Genomic DNA, 12,749 nt, shown 5'->3' with positions numbered 1-12,749 from the left:
AAACACTGCAGGGAACCGGCTTCGTAGGAAGCTGGAGCAAAGCAGTTAGTGGGCCTTGCCTTTTGCCCTGAATGTGCAGCTCAGAAAAACTTTATTCTCATTTAATTCAGTATCTCACTTAATCCATACGCCCCTGTGAGGTATGTATTATTGTTTCCCATTTTGCATATTTTGAAACTGAAGCAATTATATTTTAATGCCATTATATTTAATGGCATTTGAAAATTTGGAATTTGCTAGAGTCTCGTAACAGTTCCGTGGCAAATGTCCAGGTCTGCACGTCTTAAGTGAAGCTGGACGTATGCGTAATCATGGCTGTGATCTTACACAGCTGAAAGTCGTTGCATGTTTTTAAAGTGAGTAACATGCCAGTATAAACACCCTGACAGTTTCTGAGAAGAGATTTAAACTATGATGTACAACTCATTTCATTTGCATTCAGTTGGTGGATTTTGGAGGACCATTTCTTAGGCGCTTTCTGAAATATATAATTTTATGACTGTTCTTATAGAAAACTAACTCTTCTTTTATGGTGGTCTCTTACATAGCATTTATGAAATAACTGAGTATATTTGGGCTTGGCAACATTTCGATGTTTGTTCTTTCTTACTAAGGTTGGCAAGTCGACTCAGTGTTGATATATTCTAAGGTCATATATATAAAGCGATGGCCCACCCGTTCAGTAGGTCTGGGCCGAGGCCTGGGGATATGTACTGTAAGAAGCTCCTTAAGTGATGCTAACGTATCAGTAGAATTTAGAATACCTGCGTTAGATACTTGAAAGCTTGTTCTGGTCCCCTTATGTATTCTTTCTGGTTATGGTTACTGTTTTGTTATTATTACTGCTTTATGGACTGAATATGTCAGATCTTGAGTCTTTGATATTGTTGAGATTGGCTTTGCAACTTGATCACTTTTTTATAACTGTTCTGTGTGTGATTGAAAAAGAAAAGCATAATTTCTATGCATCAAGTATTCTGTAGACGTTTGTTCAATTAAGCTCATTAATAATCTTGTTAAGATCTTCTATATCTTATGAATGAAATGATATCTGAGGATACCTTCAAATTAATACAGATTTGGAGGGTATGGGTGGGAAATAGGTAAAACAAGATTGACCATGGGGATCAACAAGTAACTATTGAAACTGCGTGTTGGGTACATGGGGTTTTTCATACTATTTTGTCTACTTTTGTATGTGTTTAATCTGTTCCATATAAAAATCTTTTTAAAACCTTAAAAAATCTATATCTTTTTTATCTTTTTATTTGCTTACCCATTACTGAATAGGGTTATGTTAACATTTGCTTTCTAATTCTGTCTATTTTTGTGTTATACTTTGAGGATATCTTTCCACCAGTGCTATGATTCATCATAATTCTGTTTCCCCAGTGAATTGTCATCCTCTTCCAGTGACCCCCTCTCTATCTCTAATAATACTTTTGTGCTTTTGGCATTAAAATACATTTCATCTCATATTGATAGTGTTGGTACAGTTTTCTTTTGGTCTTAGAATTTATCTTTTTCAGTTTTTTTCTTCTTAGCTGTTAGGTGTTAGATGTGTGTGTATCTTTCAAATAGCATATTACTGGTTTTGTTTTTTTAATCACTGACAATTTCTGATTTTAATTGTATAGTTTGTATTTATTATATTTGATATTTAATGTTTTCCACCATCCTGAGTTTCAATTTGCTTTTCTTTTGTATACGTTTTGTCTTCTTTTACATTACTGGTTTTTCTTTGTTCTCTCATCCTGCCCCCCCCCCCAATAATTTTAAAGTTTTATTATTTTGGTAGTTACCATTAAATCTTTTATTATTATTTTTTTTAGACAAGGCAACCCTTGGTTGACCTCACAGATTGCAAGGACCTTGTAATCTAACAATCTCTTATTTTTTATTATTTACTCCTATAGCACCTGTTTTTCCTAGGTGGTCTCTGCTTAGCTTCCAAGATCAGACAGGATCGGGCTTGTTCAGGGTAGTGTGGCCGTAGACTCCATTAAATCTTAAAATGGATATTTAATAAGCTCTGAAGTTTCACTTCCTGCAGCCCCTTCAAGGGCCTTTGAACACCAGTTCTCAGCCCCCAGTTTGTTTTCCATGTGATCTCTGATTTTTAGCTCCACTTTGTGTTTATACTCCCCAATTAGTCACACTTTCTTGCTGTCCAGTTTCTTAGCTCACCGCTGCTTCTTGCCTCTCACTGCTTTCTGGATCCAATTCTTCGAGTAGTATGTGCTTTTATAGTAAATTCTCGCAGCCCTTGGCTGGAAAAGCTTCTGTTTAGCCTCGTGCTTGATGACAGGCTTAGCTGGGTGTAGAATCTTGAGTTGACCAGTTCTGTTGCCTCAGCATTTTGAAGACACCGTTCTGTTATTGTTCGTCTTCTTTTCTTCTCTTCTCTTTCCTAGGGTTATGTTGTCCAGGTCTAAGAATTCCTTCCCTTTATTAATTAGGGAGAATTCTCAGCTCTCTTTTCAAGTATCGCCTCTTCCTTCTCTGTCTTTTTGCCTTGGGAACTCTGTTTACAAGGATGTTGGGGCTCCTCACTTTATCCTTGTGTCTCTTGACTTCTCATTTTCCACTTCTGTCTCTGTATTATGTTGAGTAATTTTCTCAGATATAATTTCCAGTTTACTAGTTCTCTTTTAACTATGTCTAATCTGCTATATTTAACCTATTTACTAAGCTTTTATGTTTGGTTAATTTTCAAATCTGTTTGGTTAATTTTCAAATCTGCCTATCCTTATTTTCATAGTATCCTGTATCTTAGGGTTTTGATTTCTTTATATTTTCAGTCATTTAAAACCACCGATTTTTTTTGCTTAGATTTTTTTGAGATATAATTTACATAGAGTAAAATTCATCCTTTTTAGCCTATAGTTCTGTGAGTTTTGACAACACATCCAGCTGTGTGACCACTGAATTGGTGGTGTGGAATTACTCCATCACTCCCTGAAAGTCCCTGTGACCCTCCCTGCACCCTGGCCCCTGGCAAACACTGCTCTGCAAATCTACGCAATTATTTTTTAGTTTTAATTGGTAATACATTTACATCGTTCAAAAGTAAAACCGGTGTGAAAATGTACATGGAAAGTCTTGCTCTTACCCCTGACCCTCTACTCTCCTTCAGGTTTACTTTTATTAGTTTCTTATACATCCTTCCAGTATTTCATGGTACAAAAACAAGTGATGTACTTATTTTTTTCTACCTTTCTTACACAAGTAGTTAGCATGTGATATACATTCTGCACATTGCTTTTTTTTTAAAGCAAAGTATCTTAGAGAGCTTTTCAACTTCTGAAAATGGCGTAGTGTTTTGTCATGTGGGTGCACTGTATGCTTTGTTTAGCAGCTCCCCCGTCAGTGAAGACATAAAGGGTTTCTCGTCTTTTGCAGACTGTGCCGTGGTGAACATCCCATGCACTTGTTGTTTCATACATGTGCTGTGCAAGCATGTCTACAGGATAAATTCCCAGAAGTGGGACTGCTAGCTCGAAAGGCCGAATGCATTGTGATTTTGACATATATTGCAGTCTGTCCTCTGTAGAAGTTATGCCATGTAATCCCACCAGCAGTGTGCCTGGATGTTTCCTCAAAGCTTGTCCACAGAGTATGTGGACAGACTTTCTTGGGCTTTTTTGTTGTTTTGGTAGATGAAAAATGATGTTTCGGTATAATTTAACTTTCTATTTTTTGTATTATCAGTGAGGATTTAGTTGATCTTTTCATGTACTAAAGATTCATTTCTGCGAACTGTTGCTTCATGTCTTTCCTATTTTTGGTCTTATTTTCTTTCGAAATATAGGAACTTAATATATTGTAGAGACTTGGCTTTTGGGATTACCCTAGTTTATTAGTCTTTTGCTATAAAGATCAAATATATTATTTATTTTATGACTTATGAATTTGAGTCATAATTAAAAAAATACCTTCGCATTTTTCTTTCTAGGTCTTTCATGATTTATTATTTTACATTTAAATCTTTTATCTATTTGGCATTTGTCTTAGTATGCGATATGGATCCAACTTCATCTTTTTCTAGATTTTTAGCCAATTGTCTAACACTGATTATTTTATGTTAACTTTCATATTGATGATGATTTTTCTCAGTTCTTGGGGCTTTAACCACTGTGTGTTGTATTTGCAGACTCATTCAATGTCGACTATTTCTCTTTGGTTTTGTAAGCCAGTCCGTCTTACCATGAGTTCATCCTTAGTGACCTTAGTATTTTTATTTGTGGGAATCCCAAAGATTCTGTTTCAAATTTTTCATTCGCTTCTTCCATGTTCCTCAAACCCCAGTCACAGAATGACAAGCTTCCTTGTCTCCTAGTCCAGTCGTTAGGAGCTTTTTCTCATACTCCCTTTCCTGAGGTGGCTGCCCTTGGAAGGTCACGTGTCCGCTCTGGCTCCCTTCCTCACCGCCAGGCTCCTGGCCCTGTGTGCACAATAAGCCCTGCCCTCAGGTGCCTGGGAGGACGGCCACCCAGGGGTTCCCACTGCAACAGCTTATATGCCTTTTTCCGTTTTCACAAGTTCCTCCTCATTTCTGTCTCCTGGGATCCCCTTTCTTTCTTGTAATCTCATTTATACATTTAAAGGGGTTATTTTAACCTGAATTTCATCCTCTCTGGAACAGGGGGCTTTTGAAGTTCCCTTAGCCCACCACGTTCTGGGGCCCTCAGGTGTAGTCCACTCTAGAAAACAACCGATTCCCAGAGCAAGCTGCCATCTCATGGTCGCCGCACCTGTCAGTTCTTGTTGTTTTTCCTGAAATGGTCAGCTTTTCCTTCCAGATCATGACTGACATCTTCAAATTCCATTACTTTGGGTAGCTTTTCCAGCTTCACCATGCAGGTGTAGGTAGTTGTAATGTTCTAGAATCTCGGAATACCCTGCTCTCACCTCTATTGAAGCATTTGTCCCTCTGTACTGTGATTGTTGGATGGTTTTTCTCTTTGTGTGTATGTGTGTGTGTGTGCGTGCGTGTGCATGCACGCGCATTTTCTTGCACACACATCCTGTTCTGGGCTGAGGTCTTTGAAGGAATAGATTACGCGTTACTAGCTTTTAGACCCAATTCCTGGCACAGTGGCCGGTACATAGAGATTTACTTGGCGGGTGAGGGTGGTCAGCTGGTAGGTTGCAGGACGGTTATTGGGCCTTTCTTATCTGATGGATTGCCTAAAAGCAGAATTTCTCAGGATGTCTTGTGCTTGAGATGTCACGTGTTATAGCTATAAAAATCCTCATCTTGATAGTTTTCTACCTGAGTACAGCTGGCTTATTTTTCTCTTAGAGGATGGCTTCTGAACTATAGAACAAACTCTGCCAGCTATTAGTCCGAACAGAGGTGATCTATTTTTGTTTTTCAATTTTTTTTTGGCAGTATGCCATATCTTTAGTTTATAGAACTTAATAGTCCTATATTAACAGGTGCAATAACTTTTTTCCTTTTAATAATGAGATGGTTTTACTGGTTATAAAAATTAAGTAGAAAGGGTTTAGGGGACTATAAAATTCCTATTTTGTTAAAATAACATTCATTATGTCAAAGACATCTTAGTAATCACCCCGGAAGCAAAGCTGACATCACACCAAGAAGTGAGCTGATGGTCGACCTTGTTTCATATAGTCAGAGAACATTCAGGTGGATGCCAAGCCGACGTGAGAAACCAAGTCAAGTGGCAAGAGACAGCTGTTAGACCTCTCTTGGGGATTATATAAAATAAACTTGGCTGAAATGGTGTGTGATGCAAACTTCTTAAAATGGTTCTTTGCCACTTACTAGATGTGTCTGATGCTGGAAGCAAGTCCTAATAAGATATTTCATCTTGCTTAAAATTTTCATTTACCCAGACGAGAAACAGTGCTCGGTATTAGTCACACTGGCTCTGCGACCTAGGTCCTTAGGCATATGTGACGTTGCACACGCACATCTCATCGAGACACGATTACTGCACACTTACAGAAAAACTTAGTTATGAACAACAAAATGGTGCAATTATATATGACTGTTTCAATGAGAAAAAATCATGAGGAGCAAAGATAAAAGTTTGAAGGAAGCGCGTAGCTGCTAAATGTTCCATCTGACTCTGTGGTCATCTGCTGGCTTCAGTGTTTTGGCGGATTTCACAGATTCCCCGGCTCTGTACCGTCAGCACTCCATCGCCTTATCCTGAGGGGCCCCGACTCTGACCAGACTCAGTGTGACCCATCAGAAGGGTTCTCTCCCCGAGCCTGGAGCCTGTCACGTTGCCCTCCTCCACTCTCAGAGTAGGAGACAGACATTTATTTTAAAGGTTGATGGTGGTTTTAGATCTCCCCTTCGTGTGCTATTAAGCGCTAACATATAGACAAACAAAATACATTTTAAAAAATGCACCCTTTGCAGCAACAGCTTCTCAGGGGTGAGGAATGGTGCCCTCCGGAGCTTCTGGCTCTTTCCTGCCTCCGCAGGGTAAAAATAATCACAAAAGATCATCAAAGACACCCTTGAAAGCAGTACAATAATGCTTAGTGTAACCTGTTAATGATTTTCCTTTTTCTTGCTTTGATTTTTGGCTTTAAATTCTCATGCGATTTGAAGCAGGACCTGGAACATAGGTCTTCGCCAGGCTTTTTCCCCTAGGTCCTTTCTCTGCATTCACAGGTGACCTTACCTTTAGATGAGGCTATGGCTTGTGCAGGTGGCTCTTTTTCCAGTGGAACCTGGAGTAAAACTATCTTTCGAAATAAATTACAATGTTTTTTAAGATTATCTTTTAGGTAAAATAATATGAAGATCTTTCTGATAAGACAGTATAACATTTAAATGTTTGTTTTTATTCTATGTTTATTAATTTTTCTTTTTGTCTTTCAGGGAAAGGTGTGGCTCATCGATTTTAACCCATTTGGTGAAGTAACAGACTCTTTGCTCTTTACTTGGGAAGAACTGATATCTGGAAGAAATTTAAAAGGTGACTTTAGTGAAGGAGATGCTCTGGAGCAGGTAAGATGGTTTAAAAGACATGAGGGAAGCCTTCTAATCCCCTCAATAATTGCCAGTTATCTGGGTGCTTGGATAGGCAGGGACCGGTACCCGCGGGCAGTGCAGACAGTAACACAGAGTTACTAACAGATTCGTGTCTGTAGAGGTGAGCGGAAAAGGGTGGCATGGCGATTGGTCCGTTTATTGTCCATTTAGCTTTACATAAAGAAATCATGGTCAACTGATATTTTTCTTGGCTCCTCTGCCCTGCCCACCTGGAAGACTCTTGACCAAGGGTCAATTCACATGTCTGCTTATTCTGATCCTAGCCCCGGGCTGCTGACACCGGCAGAGTAGAATTGCCCAGACGCAGACTGGGGTCTCTTCATAGTCATGACCCCAGTTTCAAGTGGGCCCTTATTACTGCGTCTCATTTCCCGCGTTGGCTTTCTCCCCCATCATCCGCAGTGGCTGTTTCACACCTACCCACTATGCTCCTCAGACCCTCCATCCTTTCCTTCCTCCCAGAAGAGATTTCACTTTCTTCTTCAGAGGAAAAGAGTCCACTGGTGAGAATTCACTCAGTTCTGTTGGCATCGAACCTCCACACTTGTCTCTTCCTGTCTACCAACCCCTACCTCTCAGTAGGTAACCATGTTTAGATGTCTGCCTTCTTAAAAACAAAATCTTCAACAACTTTGTAAAGGTTTTCCTACCTGTAAAAGTAATGCGTGCTCATTTTTAAAGAAGATTCTAAAATCACCCAGTATCCTACCACCTTGAAGAACCACTGCTCGTATTTTAATACGTGCCTTTCCGCATACACGTAAACCTTTCTAAATAAATGAGATTATACTACATAGGAACTTATGTATCCTGAGTGTTTCATAATAGTCTTATCTTGTGAGAATTTTATACCTTTTTAAAAAGTTTTATTTTTACATGGTCATTAAAAAAACAACAACAATTGGAAAGAAGCAAGCCTGGAAATCCTGCCACCTGGAAGTAGCTATCCTGGCTACTTGAGTTAATACTTGTGGGTGCAGCACACGTTTTTACTACGTGGGACCATCCCCGTTTCCCTCGTGCTGTCACGCAACTCACTGCTTTGTGCCTGCTGGGTAGTCTCGTATTGTCACAGCGGCTTCCTTCGATGGTCACCTGGCCTTGCTGCCTCTCACCTGTCAGCCCTCAACCCGTGGCCAGCTGGCACTGGTCCCTCGCACTCCTGCTGTTGGCAGGGGCGCCCCGACTCGCCGCTGGTTCCAGCGGACGGCGTGCCGCCCTGCTCTCACCCAGCCGCTCGGCACGTTGAAGGTGTTTGTTTCCCCGTTGTTCTTACAGCGCCTCTTGCCTTGGCTCCCGTGGCGCGTGCCTTATCCCTGGCTTTCTGGTCCCCTTGCCTTCAGGGTGAGCTCCTCTCCTTTTGTCCGTCTCTGAAATGTTTCTCTTTGTCATGACTCTGTCGTGGGCCCCCTTCGGCCCCATTTTTTAGGCCTGACTCAGGTTGGTTTTTCTCCCTGTCGAGGCACTTGCCCTGCTGTGTGGTGCCTGCCCGTCCGGTAGACTTGCACGTGTGACTCGTACGCGTCCTGCCTTAGACTGCAAGCTTCTGAGCACAGGGCGGCGTCTCTTGTCTTCCATGCGTCCGCGGGGCTTAGCACATTGCCAGGCCCACCTAATGTTCCTGGAATTAGTGAGTGAGGGGATTTTACCTCTGCTGTCTTACGGTTGTGGGCCATTAAGTCTGAGTGTCAAGGCGAAGGATGTAAATTATTCAGCACAGAGTTATTTTTAAATATGAGGGACACGGTTACTGGACAGAAACAGTTTGTACAAGGGTCGCTCTATGATCCAAATCTTTCTTTCCTCTTAATCTAAACAGCATTATATTGGAGGTTGGGAGTAGCAGAGGGAAAGAGAAACCGTCCGCCGTTCCCAGACGGCAGCCCCGCCCGTCCTCCGTGGCACACGCCGCGGAGCCTGGCCCACCCCACGGCTCTGCGCCGATTCCCGCGCTGCCCCCGAGGCCGCCTTTGCCCAGACCGCGCCAGCTGCTCGCGTCACTCTCGCCAGCTCTTAGCGAGCTCTCGCCGTACCGCCCCTCTGAAGGAGTCCGCCCCGTTCTCCTCTCAGAGCGCCCTGCTCTTTTGTCTTTATTGCATCTTTTACTGTCTGAGCTGATCTTGTTCATCTCTTGTTTGTTTGCCTGTTGGTTGTCTGTCTGCCTGTCCTGTTTACCACTTTTCCTCCCACACCTAGAACAGGGTCCAGCACAAAGTAGGTGTTTCATAAATATCTGTCAAACGATTGGCCAGTCTTTCCTAACATATAGCCTGCTTTCTAGGTCCTGTTCCATTCGAATTTCCCTTCTGTTCCATCTGCAGGACACCATCCATCCCTCACCTAGATACCTGCCACCCGTAAAGTCCAAACCCAAGCCTTCTGTCGCCGAAATCCTTTTCGGCACAAGGCAACACGTCAACATTGTATGCAGGCTCTAAGCAAGTACAGCTGACCCTTGAACATGAATTTGAACAGCGCAGGTCCACGTCTATGCAGATTTTTTCCCCAGTTGACCCACGCAGTTCAAGCCGGCATTGTTTGAGGGTCAGCTCTGGTTGGGACCGCGCAGGAGGCCGGTGCCGCTAACCCCTGCCATTCAAGGGTCGACTGTACATTGAAGAGTGTGAAGACCTGTTCAGTGTGATGCTCGAATGTGCAGTTTTACATAGGTGGTGAGAGAGACGTAAGTGACGTGAGCGAAGCGCAGAAGTGTTAGGGATCCCAAGCACTCGCTCGCCCTCACCATGGACTTGATTCTCCAAGGCAGTGTTTCCTGACTGTGCACCTGAGGGAAGGGTAATGTGCATAAAGCATTTGGCCTGTATGAAATTGCTCGAGGCCAGAGATAAGCAGCCGAGGCCTCTGGCCCAGTCCAGGACCGAAGAAACCCCTGACACGTTTGCAGCTTGCAGGGACATTTAGGGATCCACCCAGCTCTCCTTGAAGACACTGTTTTCAGATATTTACATTTATGTCCTAGTGAATATATAGAAATATTTTTTAATATTTTAAAATGTTTTTAAATGCCTTTTATTTCAGAGTCTTATTTTCTTCCTTCCTTAGTACAGAAGGGAACATGGATCTTCTTCAGTTTGGAAAATAGGCTTTAAAAAATATTTCCCACAGAATGTCCCTTTTGTTTCTTTGTAAAGGATTCTCCAGCTTTCCGTTGCACAAACAGTGAGGTCACAGTCCAGCCCAGTCCCTATCTGAGTTACCGACTGCCCAAGGACTTCGTAGACCTCTCTACTGGGGAAGATGCTCACAAACTCATTGATTTTCTTAAACTGGTAAAGTCCATGTGTGCTTAGTATGCTAATCATCTTTGTTTTCAAATTAGCTTTTTAATGTTTCCTTTTAGTCTTATATGACCTAGGCTTTTATTCGATGATCGTGAACTAAAGGAGCAGGATTACTGAGTTAGAAAATTTTGTAATGAAGTATGTAATGTGAGCTGAAGGAATACTTTACTCATTACAGTGTTAGAAAAATGTTTTTGTGATGTGCTTGCTTTTCGACTAATTTTCATAGTACTAATTTTGAAGAACAAATGTTCTTCAAATTTGTAAGAGTAAGAGAAGATCAAATCTCTGCTGTGGTTACTCAAGGGGGAAAGTGAATATTTGTATTTGTGTGTTTCTAGGTGAGAATGTTTGTACTTGTGGAACAGAGTAGAAAATATTGAAATACCTGAGGATAATGTCCTGTGAAGCCAAAGTGATAAACTGGTTCCGTGGATGAGTTCGGGCATGTTTTTCCATGATAATTTTCACCCACGCCTTTTGCTAAGACCTCTAAAAAATATTTTCTGACAGAAAAAGTGGTGTTGGCTGAATAGATAGATATTCCAGTTAGAATGAGCTATTTTAATGTAGTTTTGGTTTCCTTTGACAGAAGAGAAATCAGCAGGAGGATGACTGAGCGGCGTTGCAGAGCTCAAGACGGGGTTAAGGAGGAGACCGCGTCCTGCAGGAGGTGTCCCTGGTCCGCACTCTGTTGACCCAGTCGGGTGGGGGTGGGGCGGGCAGCGTGGAAACCAATAGCTTTTTATATTCATGAATGTTAAGCTGGGAAAAAATGGAGGGACTTTGCTATTTGTAAAAATAACATAATAAATAGATCTTAAACATAGGAAACCATACTGTTCTGATGATAAAATACTTTCTATGAAATACCTTTCTTTTGACTCTCGGTCTATTTAGATTTATCTGTATTTCTTGTGCTATTTTTATACTTATAAGGTAGATGAGCAAAATTATATTTGTTATACAGAAATAGATTTTTTTCCCTAATCCTTTTCCATTAAAAAAAATAGAACCTTATATTACTATAAAAAGTATTTTTCCTAGTTGGAGGGTTTTCATATACTCTTTCTATCAATTATTTCAGTTTGGGTATAGCTAAAAGAATACAGAATTCTCAAAATGAAATAACCTTGAAAATTTCCATATATTACAACCACCTATTAATATATGTTTGTGAAACAATCACAGATTCTATTATAATTTGGCCTTTTTTAAATAAGACTGGAATTGTTGAGAGGTAGATTCACTGTTTAGGCCATCACTTTAGTAATTATTCTTCAGTGGCCCGATTGATGATGGTGATGATGATGATGATGTCTGTTTGGCTCAGCACTAACTATATCCGGGACGCTCTGCTACGTGCTTTTAACGTGTTATTTTACATCGCGGAGCAGTTTGAAAGAACCAGGCATTACAGTTTCCCAGGGTATCTCTCTCACATGGTGTCTCAGAATACTTTGCTAGGTAGAGGGATGTTTCTCAGCACAGGACGCGTAAGCGCACATCCCCATGGGAGGGTGTGGAGAAAGGTGGGGCAGAGTTCCCGTCTCTGCACAGTGAAGGCTGGTTATGTGCAGTGACGAACGATTTCTTTGTTGGTTATACCTCAGGCGCTGTCGCTTTTTATGTGGTTTCTCAGTTATAAGCACTTAATACCAGCATTTTAAATACAAAATACAAAGATGAAATTGTGATCTTTGTATTCAGTATCTCAAATGCCATTTCTGAAGCCAGTTTTTTGAGGTACAAGTGCCTCAAAAATACTTTTGTTTTTTTAAAACTGCTCTTAGATGTCTGTTAGCTCATAATGGAGGGAATTTTTTTTATTATGAGTTGGTTTAAGCTTAATTCTGGAAACTGGCTTCACCAAGATGGCACTTTGCCAGTCAAAAAAAAAAGGGGGGGGGGGAATATATTTGATACAAACTTAAAAAATTCAGGCTATGTATAATCAAAAGACTCAAGCAAAATTTGGCAGATATTTCATAAACAGTACAATTCATGATGTAAAACTCATTAAATTTTTGCATTGATTTTCCTGAGGAAATTACTGAGTTCAACTCTCACTTTACTTTAAAAAATGTGATTTTTGTACGTTGTTTCCGTAGTACTATATTTAATTTTACTTGATTATCCTGACGGTAATATTAAATATAAGATAATATCCAGGAAGAATTCTAAATTCAAATATCACTTTTGCTTGTCTAAAACTTAGTTTTGAATTATCCTTTTATTTTATTGGCATCATCTGTTCTTTCTTTGAGGTACTTCAGGTTTGTGCTCGAATTTAGAAAGTGAATACCTATGTGATTCCTTTGCCTGGTTCTGAAATCCTATCTTCTGAAGAGACGACTACAGCTGGTGATTTTCGACAGGTTGGGATAAATGTTTACTATGTCTTG

The 12,749-nt window shown here is 40.7% G+C and overlaps 1 protein-coding gene across 1 annotated transcript in view; it reads left to right on the top strand.

Annotated features, from left to right (window-relative positions):
- The window catches only part of CDC123 (cell division cycle 123), a 44,321-nt gene extending 33,107 nt beyond the window's left edge, over positions 1 to 11,214 (top strand). The window contains exons 11-13 of the mRNA XM_016134442.2: positions 6,869 to 6,997; positions 10,195 to 10,332; positions 10,937 to 11,214. Coding sequence (XP_015989928.2) covers positions 6,869 to 6,997; positions 10,195 to 10,332; positions 10,937 to 10,963 — 294 coding nt within the window. The 3' untranslated portion in view covers positions 10,964 to 11,214. The remainder of the gene's footprint in view (positions 1 to 6,868; positions 6,998 to 10,194; positions 10,333 to 10,936) is intronic.
- The last annotated feature ends 1,535 nt before the right edge of the window (positions 11,215 to 12,749 follow it).

Source organism: Rousettus aegyptiacus, unplaced genomic scaffold, assembly GCF_014176215.1.
Source record: "Rousettus aegyptiacus isolate mRouAeg1 unplaced genomic scaffold, mRouAeg1.p scaffold_m13_p_10, whole genome shotgun sequence".
NCBI lineage: Eukaryota > Metazoa > Chordata > Mammalia > Chiroptera > Pteropodidae > Rousettus > Rousettus aegyptiacus.
Note: the sequence above shows the minus strand (reverse complement) of the source record. Positions and strands in the feature narration are given on the sequence as shown.